Source organism: Notolepis coatsorum (genome assembly GCF_963971535.1).
Source record: "Notolepis coatsorum genome assembly, chromosome: 15".
In the NCBI taxonomy this organism is placed as follows: Eukaryota; Metazoa; Chordata; class Actinopteri; order Aulopiformes; family Paralepididae; genus Notolepis; species Notolepis coatsorum.
Genome location: NC_140179.1, coordinates 95,307,729 through 95,335,276, shown reverse-complemented (window position 1 = coordinate 95,335,276; position 27,548 = coordinate 95,307,729). Strand labels below are relative to the sequence as shown.

Genomic DNA, 27,548 nt, shown 5'->3' with positions numbered 1-27,548 from the left:
GTGTGGGCCAGTATGTGGGCCGGTGTGTGGGCCAGTATGTGGGCCGGTGTGTGGGCCAGTATGTGGGCCAGTGTGTGGGCCAGTATGTGGGCCAGTGTGTGGGCCAGTATGTGGGCCGGTGTGTGGGCCAGTATGTGGGCCAGTCTGTGGGCCGGTGTGTGGGCCAGTATGTGGGCCGGTGTGTGGGCCAGTATGTGGGCCAGTCTGTGGGCCAGTGTGTGGGCCGGTGTGTGAGTCGGTGTGTGGGCCACTAATGTGGGCCAGTGTGTGTGCCGGTGTGTGGGCCAGTGTGTGGGCCAGTATGTGGGCCGGTGTGTGAGCCGGTGTGTGGGCCAGTGTGTGGGCCGGTGTGTGGGCCAGTGTGTGGGCCGGTGTGTGGGCCAGTGTGTGGGCCAGTGTGTGGGCCGGTGTAGTGTGTGGGCCGGTGTAGTGTGTGGGCCAGTGTGTGGGCCGTATGTGGGCCGGTGTGTGGGCCATTATGTGGGCCGGTGTGTGGGCCAGTGTGTGGGCCGGCAATAAAACAATAAACAAGTTGCATAAACTAAATCAGATTAAAAATGATCACAGTTCTGGTTTGCCTTAAGATGCAGTTTAAGATGGGTCTTGAACATGGAGTATGTAGGGCACTCTCTAATCACAACTGGTAGGCTATTCCAGTAGTTACCACTTTTAACAGAGAACACAGTTTTTGCAATGGTAGTATACCGAAAAGGCACCTTACAGTCCCCTCTACTGATGGCCCTGGTGGTAATGCCAGTGTCTGCTTTCTGTTGGATGAACTCATTCAATGGGGGAGGGGCAAGTCCATGCAGAACCTTGTACATGAAGCAAGTATATTTGAAAACTTGGAAATTCTCGAAACTTAGCATGTTATGTTTTTCTAAAACATTACAGTGATGAAATGAAATTGGTTTCCTATCAAATACTTTTATGGCTTTTTTGTAGAGTAATTCTATTGGTGTAAGAGTAGTGACATATGAAAGAGACCAGTTGATAAAACAGTACTCGATGTGTGATAAAATCATTGAATGCAGAAACATCCTTGCAGCATTAACTGGCAGGCAAGGCCTGATCTGCCTGAAGTTTTCGATGTTAAACTTGACTGTGTTTGTCACTTTCTTCACATTACTTTTTGAAGGTCAATGTAGAGTCCAATGTGACCCCAAGATACTTGAATTAATGTACAATGTCCAGCTCCGCCTCTCCCAGAAACACATTAGAGTGAGTGACCTCTACTGGTGACTTTGTGAACATCATACACACTGTTTTATTGGTGTTAAGTGAAAGACATGCTTTTGTTAGCCAGTCTTGAATGAGACATGAGACATCAGTGAATGAGATTCACGTTTCCTCCCAACCGCGAGTAGGCCTAGAAGCGCAGAAATGGAGAATGCAAAAAAAGAAAGGGTGGAGCTGAAAAAGCTAGAATTGCTAGTAAAAGACGCAGAACAATGTTCTAAAATTACAGACATGTTTAGTAGAGGAAGGGCTGGCGTTAGAGTAGCTGCTGCTGCTAATGATGATGAAGTTCAAGTGGAAGGAACCAACAGTAACATGACAGGTGCGTGCAGTAGCCTAGTGCATATTCTACTGTTGGTGTGTGCCGGTTCATGAGGGCTAGCTAGCCTATACTAGTTCTTGCAGTGATTTCAGTCATTCTATTACAAGACAATGTGCTTTCCGTATTCCTGATTCCTTACAGCACGTGGACGTAAATAGTTGTGACTCGTGAAGTTTTTTCTCTGACTAAAAGTTTAGTTAGCAATGTTAGGACTAGTGCCCACCACAGCATCAGAAGCTAAAGTGCGAACCTAGAGAGCCAATCAGAACCTAGGACGGGCTGCAAATTAATTGGCTACTAATATTATAATAGTAAATACTCAAATAAAATACTATTATGTTCCCTTTCAAATTTTCATGTTGATATAATATTGGTAATCTAATTGATTGAATTGATTAGTTGCCATTTTACATGCTTAAATAAGATGTACCTTAGAATTCCCAACAGTTAGCCATGTTCTCGATTAGTCTCATCTACATGTTTGTAGATAACCACAGCTAACTAGCTTAAGCTAACAACTAGGTCAACTACTAGTTGTTAAACAAATGTGATTGCATATAACAGCTAACTGCTACAGCTAAGTTGGTAGTTAGCCTATTCCATTAATGTTGAATGTATTTATGAAGGTTGTTGATGGTGGTTGGCGCTGAATAGCAGACATGATTCCGTCAGTCTGCCACAGGGAAGCTGTGTTTGCTGATGCTGCTCACGACCACCAGTAGCGTATGACTGTGTGAGTGTGAATGCTTGATGGTTTCTGTGAAGCGCTTTGTGGAACAATGCTGATATACAGTTAAGAATGAGTAATTCGCTTTTGGTTTTTAAGAAAATGGTTTGTAAAGCTATTTTTGAAAACTACAAGGGTGAATAATACTGTTTTTTTTTGCTATTTTCTTTTATAATACTGTTTTGGAGTCTTAATTTTTTTTTTTTTTTGTTAAGAATATAGGACAGGCATAGGCTATATAAGCATTGCTTCAGTCTGTACCTTCTCAGTCACTGTAAAATCAAATATTGTTAAATGATGGTGTATATTGTATTGTGTGAGATGATGACTGAATAAACTACTACTACTACTACTACTACTACTACTACTACTACTACTACTACTACTACTACTACTACTACTACTACTACTACTACTACTACTACTTTGGGTGTTTTCAAAAGGCTGAAAAACGCTGTATGAATTCAAGCCATTATTATTGATTGCTGATGTTCTTCTTATGCAGTTGACTCTGAGGAAAGAGAGAGCGCCCAGTCCAGCACAGCTGACCCTGAGGGGAGAGAGAGCGCCCAGTCCAGCACAGCTGACCCTGAGGGGAGAGAGAGAGCCCAGTCCAGCACAGCTGACCCTGAGGGGAGAGAGAGAGCCCAGTCCAGCACAGCTGACCCTGAGGGGAGAGAGAGAGCCCAGTCCAGCACAGCTGACCCTGAGGGGAGAGAGAGCGCCCAGTCCAGCACAGCTGACCCTGAGGGGAGAGAGAGAGCCCAGTCCAGCACAGCTGACCCTGAGGGAAGAGAGAGAGCCCAGTCCAGCACAGCTGACCCTGAGGGGAGAGAGAGTGCCCAGTCCAGCACAGCTGACCCTGAGGGGAGAGAGAGAGCCCAGTCCAGACAGACAGACAGACACACAGAGAGAGAAAGAGAGAGAGAGAGACACAGAGAGAGAGACACAGAGAGAGACACACAGAGAGAGGGAGAGACACAGAGAGAGACACACACACACACACACACACACACAGAGAGACACATACACAGAGAGAGAGAAAACAAGCTCTTGGAATGGGTGTCTGGGAGGAAGTGGGGGGTCTTTCGATGTTGATTAAACGGCAAGCAACTAATGTCATGAGTGCCAAATTAAAGGACAATAAATCCAATCTAACTGAAATTGTGTAGCACAGACCTTTTCTATTGATCAAAACCTCAATATTATTATGGTGTAGTTAATACTTCATGTATCCTTAATCCCTAGGCTAATGAGGCACTAAGATGTTAGTAAAAAAAAAACATATGCCAATGACAGGAAGTAACGGTATATGTATGTGTGTGTCTCTGTGTGTGTGTGTGTGTGTGTGCACTGTGCATGAGTGCACATCTAGGGGCGGTGTGTAGATTTGGTCTCCCTGATGTTGACTCCTTAGCCACAGCCTTGGGTTGTTTAATACTGGACAAGTGTTTCATAACGGCCGTTGTGTGGGCCGGTTTCGGGGCCGGTGCGTGGGCCGGTGCGTGGGCCGGTGTGTGGGCTGGTGCGTCTGAATGTCCCGGGCTGAATTTGTGTCCCAGTCCGCCACTGCATGATCCTAAACGTTATGACTGATCATGCGCGGATGAACGGGGGGGGGGGGGTCGTTTATAATTCCGTGAACGTCAGTAAATGCTAGTATGGGTGATATATTGATCGGAGCAGTTTGCATGGATAATAATAAACAAACGCGCTGAAAATGACGTCAGCGTCCTCTTACCGTTCGACGATGAGACTGGAGGAAAAAGATCCCACTTATTTGACGTGATCTCCTAAATCCATTTCCGGTTTGTATAATCATAATAAACGGCCAAATCGTATAGATTATTGCGTTATGGCAGCGATCGCTACACATGGACGTGTGTATACAGTCCTGCAACAATATGCGAATGTCGGACGCATTTCCCAGACGCACCGAGATCGACTCGTCCATTTCCGGTTTGGCAACTCGCCGATCATCCACCAGGCGGCAGTATTGAAGCGTTGCAGAGTTGTGCATGCTCCCACTGCATCAGACCAGGCTCTGTGAGGGAATTATGAATAACATGGCGAAAAAATGAAATATGATCTCAATAACGTCGTACGCCGTGGAATGGCAGAATTCGCATGAACTTGAAACACGTCGTAAGCCATTTCCGGCGTGGGATGTGTTAAGCATGGATTCAAAACACGGATATATACGTGGCCCGTCCCGAATGTGTTAACATGTAAATTACTATTTCAGTTTACATTTTGAATTGATTAGATTCAAAGTTAATTGACACACACACACACACACACACACACACACACACACACACACACACACACACACACACACACACACACACACACACACACACAGAACATTTGCTTGAAGTGTTGCAGACAATAGAATAGTGTTTTTGTGTCTGTCCTGTAGGTGGCGATAAAACACATCCCCAAGCACAATGTCACCAACACCCAGGTGACAGGCTCAACAATGGATGAGGTCCCCCTGGAGGTGCAGCTCCTGCTGAGGTTAGCAGGGGAGCCGGGACAGAGCGCAGCCGTGGCCCTGTTGGACTGGTACAACCTGGAGAAGGAGGTACTGCTAGTCCTGGAGAGACCCGTCCCGTGCACCACCCTCCTCGATTACGTCAACAGTAAAGCTGAGGTGCTGCCGGAGCTCCAAGCCAAGGTAGGTGGTTTGTGTTGTGTGTGTGTGTGTGTGTGTTGTGTGTGTGTGTGTGTGTGTGTGTGTGTCTGTGTGTGTGTGTGTGTGTGTGTGTGTGTGTGTGTGTGTGTGTGTGTGTGTGTGTGTGTGTGTGTGTGTGTGTGTGTGTGTGTGTGTGTGTGTGTGTGTGTGTGTGTGTGTGTGTTTGTGTTTGTGTAAGTGTGTGTGTGTCTCTGTTTCATCAACATTCTCTCTGTATGTTCCAGGTCCTCATGAGGCAGCTGGTTCAGGCTGTAATAGAGGTCCACTCTAGAGGAGTTCTGCACCGGGATATTAAACTGGATAACATCCTGGTAGAAACCGGTTCTGATGTCCCGCGCCTCAGGCTCATAGACTTTGGCTGTGGCTGCGACCTGCATGATGGACTGTATCATACAGGTGTTGAAGGTATGCTGCCCTGTTCTGTTCTGACCCTTCACTACCCAGCCCTTTGTCTCTCGATCTCTTTATTGCGTTATTGACATGGGAAACATACGTTTACATGTAGTACAGAAGGAATTATTTGTGTGATTGACAGTCTTTATGGTGGTTGCATTCCATTGGATGTCCTTTTCTTGTCACAGCAGCTCACACATCTTGCTGCTGTGTTTGCACATTGTTGTATATTTGGAGTTTTGAGTTATTTGCCAATGATTTCAAAGTCTCTTTGGGTGTTTGCAATTTGTGGGAAGCATGTCTCTGATGTCTTGGTATAGGGGGCAGGTTGTTAAGAAGTGTAGTCTCTCTATCTCTCTCCACATTGTTTCTCTCTCTCCATATTGTTTCTCTCTCTCCATATTGTTTCTCTCTCTGTCTCTCTCTCTCTCTTCTTCTCTTCATATTGTTTTCTTTCTCTGTCTCTCTGCAGGTGGGTTCTTTCCTCCAGAGTGCCATCTCACTAAGGCCTACAAGGCAGTGGAGCTCACAGTGTGGCAGTTGGGGGAGGTGCTGTACAGCATGCTATATGGTGACGACCCCTTCAAGAGCCCCGACGACATTCTCACCCTTGATCCCTACATTCATCCCAACATTGGTAAGGCACACACTCACACACGCTCACCCACACACGCACACGCACACCCACACACGTTCACACACACAGACACACACACGCTCACCCACACACACACACACACACACACACTCACACCCCACACACACACACACGCTCACACACGCTCACACACGCGCTCACCAGTCAACCAACAAACTCGATTCTTGTACCGGATCTCCTCACTGGTAAACAAGAATACCCTGAAGACTCTGGCAGGAGCACTCATTCATGGGTACTACGACTATGCTTGCACCTCATGGTACCAAAGCACCTCAAAGGCGCTAAAAACAAAATTACAAACATCTCAAAACAGACTGGTCACACTACTGCTTGACCTTACTCCTAGAACCCACCTCACCCCTGCCCACTTTGATAAACTAGGATGGCTTAGAGTAGACGACAGAGTACAGCAACTTGCAATGGGCCTGGTCTACAAGATACACTACACGACCAAGGTACCCATGTACATGTCAAAATACTTCCCAAAGGTCAGTGAATACCACGATCACAACACCACAACACAAATCATGTTAAACCCAGATTTGGCTCAAACAAGGGACTAAACACGTTTCGCAATTATGCCACATCAATGTGGAACGCCCTACCCAAAGCTGTAAAGGAATGTTAATCACTACCCACTTTCAAAAACACTCTCAAAGAACACCTACGGGAGACTGCAATTCGAAACTGGCCCCTGTAAATGTCCTAACCCAACCCAATGTACAGTAAATGACCAAGTATGGTTTTGTCAATATTCCAATGTACAGTTTTGCTTGTACAATTGTACAGTGCCCTACCCCCCCCCCCCCCCCCCCCCCCCCCACCCCCACCTACCCTCCAATGTACAGTTTCTACGTCAAATGTATATACTCTCTTTTCTGGACTCTTTTTGTATCACAAACAGTACTGTATTTGCAAATCTGATATGTCATAAATGTATAGATGTAGCAGTACTGTCTATCTGTATGTCGTGTATGTCATATATGTTATGATGAATTGAAAATGGGGGACCCTGATGTAAACAAGACAAAAGTCTTTCTCTGGTCTGCATCCCCTTAACAATTGTATGTATTGAGCTGTACTGTACCGTACCCATTCTGCAATCTGTTAATAAAGTTTTCAATCAATCAATCACACACACGCTCACCCACACGCTCACCCACACACACACACACCCACACACACACACACACACACACACACACACACACACACACACACACACACACACACACACACACACACACACACACACACACACAGAGATGTGGAACATCTTTATTTTAGGCTTCCTGTGCTCAGGCTGTTGACTGGGCTGTTAACATGCTCTTAGTGCTGCTTTCTCTGCCTACTTGCTATGTTGCCAATACTGGAATTTGTGCAAACTTTACTGGAGCACTTAAGCACTTATAGTTGCTCTAGATAAGAGCTTAACATGTAAATGCAGACATATTGCAAATTTTCACCAAAATCTCTCTCTGTCTCTCTCTCTCGCCCTCCAGGATGCCAGCACCTGTTGCAGAGCTGTCTCTCTAAAGACCCTGCAGACCGACCAACCCTAGAGGAGATGTTGCTCCAGCTGTGATCCAGTACCTGTATGGTGATGACTCTCCCCCCTGGCCTAGAAGACTCCCCCACGGTGGACTCCCCCACGGAGACAAATGCTTTATACTAGATATTTGTATAGATATGTATCATTTGACTTGCAATGCTGCTGTGATGCCCTCATTTCCCTAAGTGGATTAATAACGTGTCTGCCTGCGTTAACCACATACTAAAACATTCCTCTCATGTGTCCTGTCCTCAGGTGGGAGGGTTTGACCGTGGAAACAACGTGCGTAGCGCGGAGGCCTACAGCCCCTTGACTGACTCCTGGAGCGCCCTGCCCGACATGCTCACCCCCCGCAGCCACTTTGGCATCGGGGTGCTGGACGACCTGCTCTTCGTGGTCGGAGGTTCCAATGGCTTCACCACCCTCTCCAAGGTGGAGCGCTACGACCAGAGCAGCGACAGGTGGACTGTAGCCGAGGACATGAAGATCCACTGCAGTGGCCTAAGCTGCTGCATAATGTATGGCCTGCCTAACATGAGCCAGTACACTGCTCCCCGTAGCTCCCTGCAGAGGAGGAGGAGGAGGAGGAGGAGAGGAGGAGTAGGAGGAGGGGAGGGAGGAGGAGGAGGAGGGGAGGGAGGAGGAGGAGGAGGAGGAGAGGGAGGAGGAGGAGGAGGAGGAGGAGAGGCAGGAGGAGGAGGAGGAGGAGGAGAGGGAGGAGGATGAGGAGGAGGAGGAGAGGGAGGACGAGGCAGTGGGGGCATATCTGTCAACATTGGCAGGAGAAAAAACGTGTACACTTTAGCCCCGCCCCTTCCCCCGGCCCGCCCCTCTGCCCCACCCCCTCCCACCCGGCCCCGCCCCCTCCCAATGGAGCTGCCTCGTCGCTGCCATCTGCTGGTCAAAACCTGTATGTACCCAGCCATTCTCAAATCTGAAGTTTATGGGTAAACTGTAAATGTTTTTTTACAGGAAATTCACTGTATTATTTTACAGATTACTTTTGTTTTCCTACTTTAAGTGTAAATGCTATAAAAATATAGCAAATTACCTTTTATCAAAATATTAACCATTAAATAAAGGTTGTAATCTGTAAATGTATTTGATTTTACTGTAAATGTTATGATGAATTGAAAATGGGGGAAGAAGTCCTTCTCTGCTAAAAACAAGCCATTGTAATTGATTTGCTCCCACCTTGTGGTGAAAACGGAATTCCCTCATTTATACATCTATTGCACTCTTCCACAGCCAGACACTCTCACATCACATCTTAACTGTAAACAATCATTCTTCACATACCACGAGAGACAAACATATTTCTTCATTCATCAATCAATCAACAGTCACAAAACATTCATCCAAACTTTATCTGACTTGCTTTCACGCAAACCAGTGCAGCACGTCACTATTCTGCTGACGTCATTCATTCATCTAAGCCAATGGGAGGTCACATTGTTCAGTCATACCACACAGACCAATGAGAGACGTCGATATTCAACCAAACTCCCCAGTCATCCAAAACAGGAAGTAAAAAACTTTCATTCTTATCGGCAACCTTCCTCATTATATGCCAAACCAGCTTGATTTTTTTTTATCTGCTTTCACAGTTACATTCACACCTCTCACCCAACCTTAGTTAGTTCATGTCATTAATCCTTTACGTAAACCACTTCCCCGCATGTAAATTGAATCTAACGTCACACGTTAAGCCAAAACCGAAGATTTTCGTCCGCCATCCCGTTTTAAACAGCGTAAATACGACATTTCTCTTCGTTTTTAAAGCAATCAATTCATATTCGCCAACTCCTACACATCATAGCTAGTATCCCTCCGTTTTTAATAACAATCCGACCGTCGCAACATATTCTAAACACATAATATTCGCTTGTGTTTCGCCGATTTGTCATGCTGACTGACGTCGTGTTTTCCTTTTCCTCCGTGTGAGACATTGAAATCAGCTCGGCATACTTTACACTGCTGCCACCTGCCGATGAACTACGCTGGAGACTCCGCCTTGCACCATCTAGTTATATATATCTATGCGTGGGACTGGTTTACGGGGGACTGACATCTGGAGGAGGAAGTTGCAGGTGCTGATTGGCTGATCATGTTGCCGGGCAGAGTGAGAGTCACCGCACATTAGTAGCCAGGAAGACTGCACCGCGGGGTGCCGGTCGTTGGCCGATGGCGGTTTGCACTGGATTATTGACGGTGGTCTTTCAGTGCATAGATATAAAGACTAGATGACTCACCCGCGCTGCTGGCCAACGGAGACCGACGTTGCCACATGGCGGCCATCTTGCTACAGGGTAGCGCGCCCACTCATAACATGAATGTCTATAGTGCATGTACTATTGAAATAACCATAGCTTGCTAAATTTTCAACCGTTTGGTTTGTTAAATACGTCAGAGATGTAGTTATCATACTGCATAGGCTACTTATAATGGACTTTCATATGAAATAAATTTTATTTAAATAAAATTCTTCCAAGCAAGGACCATAGCCACGTTAATAATGTTTGTAATAAACCAAACCGTTTGTAAATCCGTCAAGATTTCAGCAAGTTAAGAGTATTTTTGTTTGTGCAGATCACTCACCTTAAAGCAGTAGTTAACTGTAGCAAGATGGCCGCCGGTGAACTATGCGGGAGACTCCGCCTTGCGCCATCAGCCATCTAGTCTTTATATATATCTATGTTTCAGTGGACTCGTTTTTTGTGTTTAGCTGGTCCTAAAGTATTAACTACTGTATTTCTTGCTGCTCCTTAAATATGAACTAATAATATATATAACGAAGGTTATCCTATAACCCTAGTTATATTAATACTGGCTGAGCACCTCGCTCTGCCATTATCAGATATCATCTCCAGCACCTACTGTGCACGTGAAAAATTGCACATGCACCTCACTTGCACGTGACCATGCCTACTCCCGTGCGTGCCTCTACAAGACACAGGAAGTGGTCATGTCCACGCCCTTCCGAGTTTGAATTCCATACGTGAAAAACATCCAAGGGACCTCAGGGCGCTGAAGAGCGAGACGCTCAGCCAGTATTCATATAACTAGGGTTATAGGATAACCTTCGTTATATTTCATACTGGCCAATTGCGTCTCGCTCTGCCATTATGAGATAAAAAGGGGCAGAGCGGACGCGTGGCCACGTCAAATGCACCCCCTGAGGGCCCCGAAAGCCCCTGCCAGGGAGGAGGGGAGTACCGTGCACCCGCCCGTCCTAACGAAGGGGGGGAGGCAGTCAACTACAACCAATGTGCGAAAAAGGGAACCAGGCACCCCAGAACGCACAGTGCAAGCGGGACCACGTGTGACACAGCACTCCGCGGTCCACACCCACACACACCTGCTAGCCCACCTGATGGTGGGATGCAGGAGAAGTCCCGGACCTCAGGACTGCCTGGGAGACAGAGCCCGGATATTCTTTGGCACGAAGACCGGATTAGGCCTCAGAGTCACACTGCTACCGGCCAGAGTAGACAGGCACTCTGACCGCACTGAGAGAGCACACAGCTCACCCACGCGCTTAGCGGAGGTGATGGCCAAAAGGAACGCGGTCTTAAAGGACAGTCGATCCAATGGCGCTTGCTCAAGAGGCTCAAGCGGGGCCTCCGACAACCATCCCAGGACCAGTTGGAAGTCCCAACTCGGAGACAGAGAACGTTCCACAGGCTTGAGACGCCATGCGCCAAGCAGGAAAACGTCTCACGAGAGGGTGGCTGAACAGTGTTCTGCCCTCAAAGCCCAGATGACAAGAAGATATAGCTGCGGCGTACACCTTCACTGTCGAGGCCGACAGCCTATTCAGGATAGACTGGAGGAAGGAAAGAACCGAGTCCAGGGGGCATGACACCGGGTCCAGGCCCCCAACCCCAAGCCTGAGAGAGGGCCCGCGGTGACCACGGAACAGGCCACGGCGGGGCCACCAAGAGCTGAATCAGGGCCGGGAACCACACAGCTGTGCCCCGGTCCGGCGCGACCAGGATCAAAGTCCTGTGCTCCCGACATACCCGCTCCAACAGCTGCGCTATCAGGTGTATGGGGGGGAACGCGTACAGAATCCCGGCCGGCCACGGATACATCGAGAAGGCATCCACTCCCAGAGAAGGGTTGTCCTTCCGACTGACCGAGAACCACAAGGGGCACTGGTGGGACTGTCTGCTCGCAAACAGGTCCACCGCGGCCTCCCCGAATCGGTCCCAGACCTGTCTGACTATGTCTGGATGTAGTCCCCACTCTGCACCCACATTCTCCCTGCCGGGGATGTGGAGAGCCCTCAGGCTGCGCAGATTGCGAGATGCCCATAGCCAGAGTTCAACCGCCGCCCGGTGTAGACAGGGGGAGCATACTCCTCCCTGTCTGTTGATATACGCCGCTGACGTCATGTTGTCCGTCCTGATCAAAACATGCTCGCCCACCACAAGGTGGCCGAGCCGCTTGAGGACTAGAAGCACTGCCTTCAATTCCAACACATTGATATGTAGTGCAGACCGGGCAGCATGGTCTTGCCAGCTGCCCCCTACTGCGTCTGTCCGACACGTCCCCCCCCATCCCGTGAGGGAGGCGTCGGTGAAGACCGTAACGTGTGATAGCCTGCTGCCCATGGGGACCCCACTGGTGAGGGCCCCAGGCCCCCCCCAGTGGTTGAGATCCCCCAGTACAGACACGGGAACCTTCAGCCGCTTCCACTTGTCTCTCACAGGGTCTATTTTCATACTGAAAAACCACCTCTGTATCCTCCTCATGAAGAGGAGGCCAAGAGGGACCACAGGTTGAGCAGATGCCATCATACCGAGCAGGCACATCACGGACAGCGCCGTAACCGTCCTGCCAGGACGGAACCTCCCGAGCGCGCCGAGAATATCCTCTCGCCGTCGCTCTGAGAGGGTTGCCCTCATAGACCTTGAGCTTAGAACCAAGCCCAAGTACTCCACCCGTTGACTGGGAAGAGGGGTACTCTTCTTCCAGTTCACAGCAAAACCCAGACTGGTGAGGAATTCCACCACCTGCCTGGTATGAGACCTGGCGATCTCCTCTGACCGGCTGAGGACCAGAATGTCGCAGAGATAGAATAAAATTCGTATCCCCTGATGACGCAGAGGTCCCAGCGCGATCTCCACGCACTTGGTGAATGTGCGAAGAGCCAGAGAGTAGCTGAACGGCAGCCTCTGGCACTCATATACGCTATGCCCTGAAACAGGAAGCGTAGGTATCTCCTGTGAGGAGGGAAGATCGGAATGTGAAAATACGCATCCTTCAGGTCTATGGAGGTGAACCAGTCTCCCACTCTGACAGCGCTTAACAGGTGTTTGACAGTCAACATTCTGAACCTTCTCGCCACAATCAACCGATTGAACGCAGACAGGTCCAGTATGGGTCTGACACCTCCCGATTTCTTGGGCACCAGAAAATACCGGGAGTAAACGCCACTCATCACATCCTCCCTTGGGACCACGACAACGGCCTGCTTCGCCACCAGAGAACGAATCTCTTTGGCCAGGGCTGTCACTGCCGTGGACCCTGACAATAGAGTCTGTACTAAACCCGAAAACGGAAGGTGGGGATGTGCAAACTGCAACACAAGCCCCGCCCTCAGCGTTCTCTCCATCCACGCCGACATATGGCACTTCTGTAACCATACGTGGTGATAATCCCAAAGCGCCCCCGCAGCCAACTGGCGCTGGTCTGCTAGGACTCGTAGATAGGTGGCCCGGTCCCTCCCGCTGTGCATTGTCAACCCTGGTCTTGCCAACCGCGCAATCAGGGTGTCTCGCGGAGCCGGGATATCGCACCCTGACTCTACCAACGAGGCAATCGCACCCAAGGGGGGACCCCGACAGAAAGGGGCGGTCTGATACGGGGGGAGCGGCCATCACCCCTGGTGAAAGTGGCTCCCCCGCTGAGCATCTTCCCGGCTTAGCTTGATGGGGACAGCCTGCTCTGCGGCTGGACATGCATGGTGTGTGGTCCCCACGCTGCCCGATAGGGTCCCTACACACCGTAGCCCTGTAGTGATATTACTACCACCCAAATTACGCATGCCTGACTGACCACCGCCGGACGTCCGGCCGGGGGAGGCACTAACGTAATACCCGGCCTGGAGAGGGCGGGGCTGGGGGAACCCGCGCTACGACCTCCTGGGCCTAGGGTTCCCCCTCTGACAAAATTGTTTAGATACAGGGAACCCTGCTCCGTCGACAGATACAACACCAGGCTCACCAAACACAACCGCAGGATGTGTGGCGTGGGAGCCTCCTGACAGCACAGCATTCTCATAGACAGACCCAGGCCTAGCTAGCAACTGGGTGTCAGCCCCTGTCTCCATGAGAAGCGTTATGTGGGGCCGCTTGCGCTTCACTGGAATAACGCGGCCCGCAGCCAAAGGGGACAAATCAGAGCCTTGAGTCCCGTAGTGTAGCGGGGGTGAGTAACCGGAGAGCGTGCTAGACACAGCTAGATGGCAACGGTTTTTCAGGGCGTGCCCATCTAATATAGCCGATCCCTCGGCCGCCGAGGCTGTCGGCACCGTGACAACCTGTTCTCTTTGTGTCCAGGTTATCCCAGGTGGGGGACACATGGCCGCCGGTCGGGGGCCTCGCCGCAGCCGCTGGCGAGGCCGTGCTCTCACCTCTGGCTGCGTGGTGTGGGGCGGCGTGGAGCCCAGGTCAAATACCGCCCGTGCCTCCGTGGACAGACCAAAAAGTCCATCCGCGGAGAGGGGAGCCCTGAGGAGGAGAACTCTCCTCTCCTCCTCAAGGGGAGATTGCTCCAACCAAAGATGCCTGTGAACAAGTGTCGACAGCATCCTAGCCCTCCCTGCGGTTATAGCTTGCGGCTGGGTCAAAAGCTGAATAACCTCAAAACCTCGTGCGATGGTTTTGACGTCGGCTGGCCCTAAGGCCCCACCACCCGACACCATTTTTGACAGAAAAGCAGCCAATTGAGCAATGTTATTAGTTGCTGCTAAATTCTGTACTGCGGCGGTGTAAACTTCATCAGCCCACTCAGCCACCTGCCGGGCCGACTCGCCCTCTGGCGTCGGCTTCCGGGCGGGATACCGTTCTACCATGCCAGGGCAAAGAACCGATGCCACCTGCTTCTCTAAGCATGGCACACCTGTCCTGGGCCCTGTCGTCAGACCATCCACCTGTGTAAAGGGTAAATAAGCCTCAGCCAAACCCCCAACATTAGACACCGATTGACCGTCAGCAATGAAATGGTTAAGAGGAGGTAAAACTGGAGACAGTCCCGGCGGGACACATGGGAACGGCGCCCCAAAAACATTAGCAGTAGCTGCGCGCGCCAAGATAATTGGAAAAACATTCAACAACGAGTCATGATGACCACATTTATCCAAATACCCAGCCCCCGCGCCAATACATCGCCCGGTCGTCTCACGAGACAACGAGTAGTATTGAATACGCTAGTACCAACGCCTGGCGTTGTCGGTCCTACCTGAGCGCGGCGTGGCTCGACTGCCAAACGCTGCGCGTAGTCCATCGGTCCACTGCCAAGAGACGAGGAAAGTTCAGAATAGGACCGACGTTCCGTCCGGACGTGCCAAGTGTCTGGGGGCTGGCGAACCTCTGGCGAAAGTCCAACATTGCGAAATTTCTCCCTTTGCTTCATAACAACATTCCACCTGGTTGAAGTGCATATAGCAGATCCACGGATGGAAAAAAATAAGGAAGGGCATATGGAATTCAAACTTGGAAGGGCGTGGACGTGACCACTTCCTGTGTCTTGTAGAAGCACGCACAGGAGTAGGCATGGTCACGTGCAAGTGAGGTGCATGTGCAATTTTTCACGCGCACAATAGGTGCTGGAGATGATATCTCATAATGGCAGAGCGAGACGCGATTGGCCAGTATGAAATATAACTATATATTACATTTCCCTAAACAATGACAATGACCACCGCTGTCATAAATTTAAAAAGATAAATATAAATATATATATTTGCAGTGAAAGCTTAGGGCCAGCGTATATGTTATACACTGTACTAAAATTAATAACTTATTTGTAACTTTTGTTTGCTATTTTATTGCAATTGTGTTTTTAAGTTGCAGGAAATTGCTATTTGCGACTCAGCACCATCTTGCTTGAAGACCCTGGGGGAACCCTGGGTGGATGAGTTGTTTTTGTTTTGATGTTTTGTCATTATCCTTGTTTGTTTTATTTCTTTGTTTGTTTTGTAAAACTTTTACTTTTTTCAAACCAATATAAATAATTATAAATCATATTGATGTCTACCCACATGGACAGCCTCTTTCAGACATTTACGTTTAGTCTGGTCGCACAGAGGAATCCTTTTACTGCACGTGCACCTGCACTTTTGTATGTGACGGAAAGAATTTTGGACTTGAACTGAAATATATTGAAAGTCAATTGACCCTACACACATAATGTAACCTATAGACCTTTTCAAAATAATTCTGTTGCTAGGGTAACATCTTGGTACTCTGTATACTTCCTGTCAGCTATACTGTATTAGCAAACATTACAACAGGCAATACACTGGGGCCTAAATGGAATGTTTATGAGGTCTATACATGTAGGGATACACACACACATCATAATATGAAATAGCTGAAATGCCTATAATCTCATCTAATTGAACAATGTTTTGCCTTGTTTGTTTGCCTTTATTCAGGCCTATTAGTACAGTCATGACAACATGGGAAAAGAGATGTTTTGGATTATTTACTCAATATTTTGGCATTGCTTTTAACCATGTGTACGAGTAGACAAGTGGCTGCTTTGTGAACGCCACTGTTCACTGCATATTTTGCATGGAGCTGGAGGGTTGAAAAGTCTATCCACTAGGCCAGGGGGCAGATCAGGACCGAATCCTCCCTGGCCAACACATAAAATTATAGGAGAAGAATATACCAACTACCAAGACCAAAGTATACTGAGACCATTACAAGATCCACCCGCTCTTAGCTTGACCGAGGAAAAGCTAGCTGGCATCATACCATTATGCTATGTAACCTCCATTACCAGCTGGCATCATACCAATATACTCTGTAACCTTCATTACCAGCTGGCATCGTACCAATATACTCTGTAACCTCCATTACCAGCTGGCATCATACCAATATACTCTGTAACCTTCATTGCCAGCTGGCATCATACCAATATACTCTGTAACCTTCATTGCCAGCTGGCATCATACCAATATGCTCTGTAACCTTCATTACCAGCTGGCATCATACCAATATACTCTGTAACCTTCATTACCAGCTGGCATCGTACCAATATACTCTGTAACCTTCATTGCCAGCTGGCATCGTACCAATATACTCTGTAACCTTCATTGCCAGCTGGCATCGTACCAATATACTCTGTAACCTTCATTGCCAGCTGGCATCGTACCAATTATTGATTATAATTATTATTTTTGGCACCCCATGCTTACAACCGGCCCTGGAAGGCACATAGTCAGGCAAATATAAAAAGATCTTGGAATAAATTCCATACCAAGAAATTTCTTCACCAATGTGTTTGTAAAGGTGTCTAATAATAATAACACATATAAAAAGATTTAAATTCAACTCCCATAAGAAAACCTGTGACAGCTGCTGAAATTTCCTTCCTAAATGAGTACCCGGAACCTTATCTGTGAAAAGTTTTAAATGTTTATTTTTGCCTTAAGCACCTTGTGAGGTGTCAAACTAGGTGTTTTTCATGATCGATTGCAAACATTTATTTTGTACTGAAACCACTCCTTTGTGGAAAAATGGCCACGCCCACTTTTACATGTAAATTAAAAAGTAGCTTTATTTGTTTATTTCAATATCTCGAATATTAAGTTAGAAAACAACACTGATCCTCAATGTCAAATGCTTCATGAGTCAAGGTCTGAGTCTTCTCCAGACTCTACTCACCATCAGGAATACAATTATTGCATGCACAGTAATGCCTTTAAGATTTCCACATGCTGAGATACACTTGACACCATTCTTCTTGCAGCTGCATCACAAGTTGCTGCAATCTCCATTGCAATTACAGCTTTTGAACCGGAGTAGCTACTAAGGAGCCATGGGGTCTAGTGGCTCACCATGAACCCCTACCATTCATCCATAGTCACTGGGGTCCAAAGACATGCTCTGCAGCAGCATCCAGTCCCGGGTTTGGAGAGAATGCTGTGCAGCTGCACCTGTCTGTTGGAGGTATAGAGTCTCCGGTTTGATCAGCCCGGCCGCGGCCTTCCTTGAAAAGATTTTGTATCGTATTTCACCCAAAGTAGTACCTGGTGGTGTGTGATAATGTGCTGGAAAATTGCAATCCCAGCCCTGGTCACCGCATCCTTAGTAGCATGTATGTCGAGGAAGATGTCAATGTGTTTAAGGTCCCCTGCACAAAACCTGCCCCTGGTGTGAAATGTATCATATCCGGGCAAATTTGTAGATCACAGCAGTTGAACGTTGAATGTGGTCATGATCTTTTGCCGAGCTGGTATAGCCATCAAATAACCACAATGATCTTCTGCCAAGACACTGCATGTATAGCTCAGGTAACTGTCAGCAATCTCCTGCCAAGTCTGACCTTGTTCCCACTTCACCATGTAGCGAAGACATCCGCTACCGGGCTGGTTAGTGAGGTCAAGTGGATCGGTCAACTCCTTCAGACTGGTCTTGGAAAAGCCTGCCTTGTTTGCCTTGTTAATTTGCTGGTCTTTGTTACTGAACAAGGGGAAGGGGGTCAGCTCATACTCTTAAGCTTGTCTCGATTGTCGTATACCGTTGGGGCGAAAATTATCATTCGGTTGAGCAACTTGAATGAGTTTAGGTGAATCTTCTCATTGACCTTGTGAATGTGATGACAGGGCCTGTACCTTGTAGTACCTCACCTCCATGGTCGATGTTACTGTCCATCCAGCCTTATCTGCATCTCCCTCCCTACTTTCAGCCGCTCTTTCGACTGCGTCATCTGCAGTGCTTGTGAATCCTGTTGAGAAGGACACAAGCAATCGCTTGTCTTGGTTGTGGTCGAAGGGTTTGTTCTCCTCGAAAATAACCATTGCTATTTGATATGTGTGGAGTCTATTGTGCGTCTGTCCATGATCCACACAGGAGAGGGTTGCAAATGGCTTGAGCATGTCTGACACCTACTGTACCACTCACTTGCTGCAAATGCCAACCAACTACAACAGTTACCAGCAGTAAACAATGAGTAGTTACCATGGCAAGTACGTGAATAAACAAATAAAGCTACTTTTTAATTTACATGCACCCAGCCATATTTATTTTCACAAAAAAAGGGGTGGGCATGGGAAAGCTGGGTGTGACCATTTTTCCACCAAGGACGTGCTTTTATTTAGTGCAAAGTAAATGGTTGCAATCGATTCTCAGAATCATGAAAAACCCTCGTTTGACACCTCACAAGGTACTTAAGGCAAAAATAAACATTTGACATTTTTCACAGATATAAGGTTCCGGCCGGTACTCCAGCTGTCACAGCTTTTCCTATGGGAGTTGAATTTAAATCTTTTTATATGTGTTATTATTAGACACCTTTACAAACACATTGGTGAAAAGATTTCTTGGTAAGGAATTTATTCCAAGATTGACCAAATATCAGATCATATTCCCTGACTAACTAGTGCACTGCCAGCAACTGTGGAACCCCCCCCCCCCCAAACATCAGATCAGTAGAAACCATCAACATAAAACTGCTAATCTATTTTTACTCTAGCTTTTTTGTCTGATGTAATCCTGTGTGTTGCTCACACAAACATACGTATACGGTACCCTTCACCTTCACGCGAAACACCATCCAATAGTAGTATAAAAAAATTTATGGAATGAAGGATTAAAGTTACTAAACTGTCTGCCTATGCAGATAAATCTACAAATGAAAGAAAATGTACAATGTAATCAGCTTTGCCTGTATTTTTTTTTGTATATATTATAGATTATATTCAAATGCAGTGTTAGCCTACATGTTGGGTATCAGCCTAATCAATTCATTAACGTCATTATTCATGCTGAAAAAAAATGCATATTCAATATTGAATACATCCCATACTATTTGGAACACAGATGGGGATGCAAGCCTATAACTATAGTCTATCTCTGGCGAGTCCCCACACGAAGAGTGGCGCCTGCAGGTCCCAGGATAAGATCATTCAACCTGAATTTGGTTCCCAATATAACTGGCGATTGAATTAAGACAAGCCTATTCAGAATGAGAAGAAAATGTTAAAAATGCATTTTGTATAATTACTATCACAGAGGTATCAGTGTGTGCCTATAGGTGCGAATTGTAAAGTGTGCATGCGAGGGATGTGATTGTGATTGATTGAAAACTTTATTAACAGATTGCAGAATGGGTACAATACAGTATGGCTCAATACACACAATTGTTAAGTGGGGGGATGCAGACCAGAGAAAGACTTTAGTCTTGTTTTTACGTCAGTTCAATTCATAATGACATTGTGCACCTGCTTGTACAGTGTCCCCCACCCACCCACCCCTCCTACCCCCCCCCTGTACTGTACTGTACCCATTCTGCTGTTAAATAAAGTTTTCAATCAATCAATCAATCAATCAATCAATATGTAATGCATTCTGCATTATATATAAATACCCACAAAACAATAACACCGCCGCAGCATCCGCTGTGTCACAATTCATGATCTTTCTGTAAATTGAATTCCCCCCTGTAGTGTGTCAACATTAAAAACAATCCCAAGAATTGTGTCAGAGTGAGACACACACTGTGGCCCTTTCATCATATGATCAAAGCATGATGACGTCACGTGGGAGCTAGCAGGCTAGCTAGTGGAGACGAGAGAGACGCCATTAGTTGGGAAAGGGCTGCCAGTCGCATATCAGGGTGAGGAGGAGGAGGGGAAATCGTCTTTATATCAGCGCATATCTCTTTGACATTCGTCGGCAGTTATTTGTAGAGAAAGGGGGGACTCGTCGATCCTCGATTCTTCCTGCCTCTCGCTTTCTCTCGAGGACGATCTGATGTGATCTGCGCCAGACTTCACTTCGCGGGGGTTAGCATTGAGCTAGCTAGCTTAGCTATAGTAGCAACAGACCGGTGTCGAAGCCAAGAAGGATTTCTTCTCCTGACGTCTCCTCCTGCTAGAAGAGAACCATGGCGTCTGGAGGGCCGGGCGGTGGGGGCAACAAGACGTACTCCTTCAAGGTGGTTCTGCTGGGCGAGGGCTGTGTGGGCAAGACGTCCCTGGTACTGCGGTACTGTGAGAACAAATTCAACGACAAACACATCACAACTTTACAGGTAAGAGAGGCTTGTTGGGGAGTGGGGACCGTGTCGCTAAACTAGCCCGGCCTAGAATTGAACCACAATTAAGGATACTAATATATAACGAAGGTTTTTTTTTTTTTTTTTTTTTTTTATCCCAATGTTGTTTTTTTGAGATAGCTATTCGCTTTTTTAGTTCTGGCTGTCATTGTGGGAGGGTGCGCTTACTTGGTCCGACCGTTTCATTCCGGGGGAGCGGGGTCGTTAACGAAAAAACCCAGATCTTCTGGTGTTGGCCCAAGTATGAACTCTGTCTCCGCCCACCCGGGATTATCCGAGGTGCTGCTGCAAAACATGCGCGTCGAATCTGTCACAGTCATCAATGTTGGTCAGATCTCAAGATTCAAGATTGTTTATTGTCATGTGCACAGTTACACAGACCGTTTGCCGTACAATGAACATCTTACTTCAGTTGGCCTAGCTGGAGGAAACACCCTCTCTCACACAGAACCAAATATATTCAAATAAAGACATGTCTGGTTGAACTGGCCAAACGCCACACAAAGCCTATTCATCAAGGTAGAGGCTATATGACACAAGTTTGTTTGTTTTTGTGTTGTTTGTTTAGTCCTATACCAATTCAGCGATTTGGACAGCGATACCAGAATAGTTCCCTTTCGATGCTGATGGAATTTGAAATTAAAATCAAACCGGCCTTGAAACTATTCCATGTGACATTTTTGAACATAGTCTGACCTATTGACATTCAGTGCATGTGTTAAGTCTCACACTTTGAAGTGGGCATTGGTAGTCAAGTCAGCATTGGTAGTCAGGTCAAGTATTTTGGGAAATTCCCTTGTCAGGTGGTGTTTCAAATGGCCAAGGTTTCACACTGCTATAAAGGATTGTTTAACCCCGTGTAGGCCCCATGTCACTCAGACGTCATGGAGATTGTATTGTCTGCCCTCCTGGCAATGCTGACGAACAAGTGTAGAGGAAGTGCAGTGGCTCCTAGCTAGCTGTCACCGAACATTTGTTTACCTGCCCATCTGATAGGAGCTACTACAGAGCGTCAGTCATATTGTTCATCTCAAGAGGCAATGTTGTGTTAATATCAAGAGTTTGATGGTAGACTTGTCTAAACGTAGTGTAGAGAAGACGTTTCAATTTCATGACATAAAAAAGAAAAGAAAAAAAGGTTTTTGAAGCGAATCACGGGGGCAGGGTTGGACAGTGTGTAAACACTACTGGCCTATAGATGGTTTCCAACATGACAACATAAAAGAAAATCTAAATTGACTTCCTGTTGGCAGTGTTTGCTAATATCAATAACTGACAGTAAATAAACATCCAAGGGTCCAAGCGGTTCCCTAGCAACACAGCTCCAGTGAAACCATCTATTGCACATCTATGTCACAGTGACATTTCAGAAAAAGGAGTGGTTTAATAGGCTTTTCCCACAGCTTGTTAAGGTTATTTGTGGTGGTAGGAAACTTGGGAGGCTAAGAGACACACAATTGAACAGCAGAATGAATAAATACCGTGCACACAGAGTTCTGTGAATCTGTAATCGTATCTATTTGTGGTGGTGGGTCTGTTCGATCATCTAGTGGGCAGCCACCACAAATAACGGTGTGCATGGGAAACACTGAAGACCTCATTAGAGGACTGTAACTTCCTGCTTATAGAGACTGTGCCCAGAAGCTCTAGCATACTACACAATGCTCTGCAAGAGTGACTCAAGGGTTTCGCACATAACCTCCTAACTACTGCAGAAGGCTTTTCTAACATTCTTTTAACCAAAGGTCTCCTTTGTGTCCACCGGGGACGTTTTTTTCAAGGCGGACCGCTTTGAAAAGCAAAAATATGCACGCTCAGAGCGTTGTCCTGAGTCTCGTGACTCCGCCACTTGCTCGATGTTGATTGGTCGGTCGAAAAAAGTTACCTTGATGAGCGGGTGCTCCTCTCCAACAGTTGAACTAGTTTCAACTTTAGGCGCTGGGAGCGCTCCGCCCAAAGACGCTGGCCGTCCAGAAGCACTCAAACGCGAGGCGCGGCGCTGGGAAAAGGAGCGCGTCTGTCGCGTCTGTAGCACAGAAATGAATGACAGAAAGGAGCTGACAACTCATAAAACGTCCCCGGTCGACACAGGCCCTGCCTGGCAGCAGTACGACTGCCAATCACCTGAGAGGAGTGAAGAAGGCAGGCTGGGGGCGGAGGTCAGCTTTTATAAGAATCTCTTATAGTCTGTTAGATATTAAGCCAGTTAAGATTATCATAATGTCCAACGGTATGTCAAGATTGGGACTTCTAATTAGCCGGAGTTGTTTTGATTATGTTAACCATCACAATTTGGATGTAGCTGTTTCAATGGAGTCTAACGTTAGATAGCTAATCTTATTCCAAACTGCTAGTTTAACTTGACCAGCGTTCCCCCGCGTTGGGTCCGAGCCTACTCATTAACGAACGTTAGTGACTTAGTGTTGTCTACTTGTCTTGCCCCGGTGGAACCCGACAATGACGACATAAGTTACAGTTGAGCTCCTCAGCCCAAGTGCCAACTTAACCATGTGACACAGCCTGTTTTCTTTATGCTATAATGCTGTAACCACTTAAGTTGTAATGTTAGGAGAGGTAACGTGAGCAGTTGTCTTTTGATTTCTTTATTGAACATGAGAGTAATTCATGACACAACTGACTAGATGTTTAGCTACTAGGGCTGCAACTAATGATTATTTTGGTAGTCGACTAATCTGTCGATTCTTTTTTCGATTAGTCGACTAATCTAACGATTATTTCTGTCACACCCTCCATCTCTGCTTCCTGTGGGCGCGGCTCATTTTCAGGACTCCAGTGCATGTTTGACCTCACATGCTCAAGTCTGCACACCTGTGAATGTCACCCTCCCTCTGCCTTAACATGATCCCATAGCAAATTTAAATAAGGACTCATGAAACATTTGAATTTGGATCTTAATTAAGCTACTTGCTTAATCAAATGTATTTGAATAACAAATACAATAATCAATCATAATGAAAACAAATTAAATAATACAAATTAAAGTGCAAGTTTAACACATTGGGTGCTATGCCCCTTTGCCCAGATAACCCCTTGAGTGCCAGCGCTTTAGTCAATGGGAGGTCGGGGATATTTGCGAACGCTTAAACTATATCTTAAATTATGGCTATGGGTCTAAAACACCCCTCGCTTATCAATGACTTGCTTGCAGTCAACATGTAAAGATAATGTGCAAATGTTTAAAGTAGCAGCCTCTGCCCCAGCACTGTGGTTCTGATGGGGCTGTTAACCTGGTCCAGGAGGGTGACGTGGATCCACTCACTAGGCTCCACCATCTCCAACAGCTGTAGGGGGAGAGGAGAGGAGGACGAGTCAGATCAGACAGACTTCTAGGTCTTTTGTTTGCTGTGTGTGAGTGAGAGGAGCTGTGTGTGTGTATGCGTGTGTCTTACTCTGATCTCCTGCAGAGGAACACACCATTTACAAATGACAGCGTCCATAAAGGAACCTGTGATTGCATTGCTATAGCAAACTTATAAATCATCAGATATAAGATAACTAGCACTAACGTTCCCCTGTCTCTGCAGTCTTAGCCCAAAAAGTTCAACTTTTTTCAACTGAGAAAAAAAAGCAGCCTAGTCTAGACCATGCCGCTATATAGACAGTGGACGTTGGCACTAGCTACCTAATTAATACTCCAGTCTGCAAAAATACGACACTTGGTGCTAATTCACGGAGCTGTAAACACCGGTAGCCTAGCCAAGCTCTAGTGTGCTCTAGTAGGCTGTAAGCTTGGCGCTGTTTAACGTTAGCTAACGTTACATAGTAGTTGGTGGACACGCAGCCTCAACAACATATTAACTGAAATAGCGTTAGCTTAGCAAGCATTATCCATGAGACTTTCTGTTTTCCAACATGTAAGTTAAAACGTATAATCCGAGTAGCTGTCATCACGGTTCCATGGTGCTTGCTCGTGCATCACTGCTTTCTTCTTCTTTGTCGTTAGTACACAGAATGCAGTCATGGCAGACGAGGGAAATGATACTGCCCCAGCACTTCCTGTAGTGCATTTGCGCAGTTTTGAATGAACGTTACCGGCTCTCTGTTTACTTTTTATACGACGCCACGACACAAAAATTCCGCGTCGACGAATTTTTATGATCGACGTCGTCTATTATGTCGACTAATCGTTGCAGCCCTATTAGCTACAATTGATCTACTTCACTACAATGTTATGATGTAGTTAAACAGATTAACAAGTGTATTTAATGAGCCCAAGTTAGTGTCAATGTTGTCGGTCTGTAAAGTAGGGCTGCAATGATTAGTCGACATAATAGACGACGTCGATCATAAAAACTCGTTGACGCAGATTTTTTGCATCGATGCGTAGTGCACATTTTTTTTGCATTACTACTAAAAATATATATTTTTTGCACTACCTTTGTCTTTATCTTTGTGAAAGTGGCTTCTCAGCTCTGGTCCAGCTGAAGACAAAGCAGAGGAACAGATTGGACATTGAGCACAACCTCAGAGTTGCTTTGTCTACCATCACCCCAGACTTTGAGACTCTTGTCAGGAGCAAACAACATCCCCAGTTATCCCATTAGTTCCCTGTGATGTTAAGCTAAGAAGTCTGCTAAGAAGGATATATTATTTATTATTATTATTTTATTTCATTTCATTGTGTTTTTAGCCCTAGTTGCACTTTTGTTGCAACCCCAGTTATCCCATTAGTTCCCCCAAACTTACTGTAGGTCTGTTATGTTAAGCTAAGAAGTCGGCTAAGAGCCCGGAAAAGGAGCCGTGCCCACAGGAAGCAGAGATGGAGGGTGTGACAGAAATAATCGTTAGATTAGTCGACTACCAAAATAATCGTTAGTTGCAGCCCTACTGTTTAGGCAGAGATGTTTGACAGTGGAACCACTGGAACGTCATCCAACCATCTGCGTAGGAGTGTGTGCTGAAACTGAAATGCAAAAACTCTCCTCAATCACCACTTAAAAAGAGAACAGATATAGTGGGAAAATTCCCCTCAATCACCACTTTAAAAAGAGAAAAGATATAGGTGGAGAGACACAGCAATACCAGTTTGAGTTTCACAATCAACTGGCAGGCCTTTGTTACTCATAGGGCCTAAAAGAAAAAGGAAAATGTGTTTCCGGTTGCCGACCGACCCTGCCGATTTAGGTGTGACCCAATTTATTTTACGAGTAAAAAAATATATAATATTAAAAAAAAAATTGCAATAAAGTTTCATAGAAATCTTAGTCAAACCTTAGTATTATGGATATTAAACATGCTGGCAGAGTACATGCATCCATGTTGTTGTGAACATTTTTATTAAATAAAGAAATTCCCTATCCATAGTCGCTGTGGGAAAGAATAAAATAAAAAATTAAATTGAATAAATTCCCTACCTACCCATGGCCTTAACTGACAACCAACAGGAAACAAACAATATTTTCTTTTATGCCTAGCTTCCCACAGGTTCTTAGGTAATTGGTGGTGGTGGCAAGCCGGGACAGGCCTTGAGCGAGGCGAGAGAGGTGTAATAAACATTGGCATTAAATCTATAACGCTGGGTTGGAACAACCATCTAACTCGCTCAAACTCGCTGAACGCTCCAGGTCCCATGAGCCACGGTCAGAATCTGGAAAGTCAGCCTTTAAATTTAATGCCCCGAATTATAGGGCTAAAAATCAATACTCAATTTAAAACCATGACTACAAACCTCCCTGCCTTCAACATGTAACTGTTCTTTATTTTTTCATCAGTGTTTTGAACACAGTAGTATGTATTTGGACTTGTCTGCACCCGACATCATTGTAAACGAGGGCAAACCTCTGCGATTCTTCGAGTGTGTAAACAAAGGTTTATTTTAGCACAGTAGTGGAGAGAGGACTTTGTAAGACGAGACTATTAATGTGGTTTTGTGCAATCTGTCTGCGGCGGGCCTGTTTTGATACAGTGGTTGGCATGCATGTTTAGTTTATGAAAAGTACAGTGTAAACATACATTAATCACTTGTGGTAAACAAGAAGATATGTGCACCAGATTTAGCAAGAAGCTTTACCATTTCCATCTGTAGTCCTTGACCGTAAACTAATAGGTACCATATAGTCATATACAGTAAAAGTACAAAGAATACAAAATACAAGAATATACAGTCTTGAAATTAGAATTACAAATTAAAAGTCCAATTTTGAGAAACTCTGTCCAACGTTGCCATTTCTGACTTCCCTGCTCAGAAGGCTAGTCCCCCACGTAGCTCTGAGAGAGGTTTGCATAACAGGGTTGTAGAACTCTCTTACAGCAAAACAAGCTTATTAACTCAATGGACGCCAGACCGGAGTAAAGTCGGGTTAACTCGCCAACCGTTCAGCACCAGACCCGAGTATAGTCGGGTTTTCATCATTATTTCTTTTATTCGATATTTCCATTACAGGGACTCGGGGTTAACATGGGGAATCAGCCTGAGAATGCCAAAGTGCAATACCGGCCGCATCCATCCAGGTGGCAGTATCGAGCACCCTTTAAAACATTATATTTGATTTGATTTTTATTACGGATCCCCATTAGCTAGTGCCATAGCAACCAGCTAGTCTTCCTGGGGTCCACACAAAAAAAACATACAAAAACAATTATTATTAGGGATGTCCGATATTATCGGCAGTAAAATGTGATATCGGAAAATATCGGTATCGG

General features: G+C 46.3%; 1 protein-coding gene across 1 annotated transcript in view; it reads left to right on the top strand.

Moving 5' to 3' along the window:
- Positions 1 to 20,397: 20,397 nt before the first annotated feature.
- Positions 20,398 to 27,548, top strand: part of rab21 (RAB21, member RAS oncogene family) — a 55,599-nt gene continuing 48,448 nt past the window's right edge. The window contains exon 1 of the mRNA XM_084330469.1: positions 20,398 to 20,861. Within this exon, the coding sequence (XP_084186595.1) occupies positions 20,715 to 20,861 (147 nt within the window). The 5' untranslated portion in view covers positions 20,398 to 20,714. The remainder of the gene's footprint in view (positions 20,862 to 27,548) is intronic.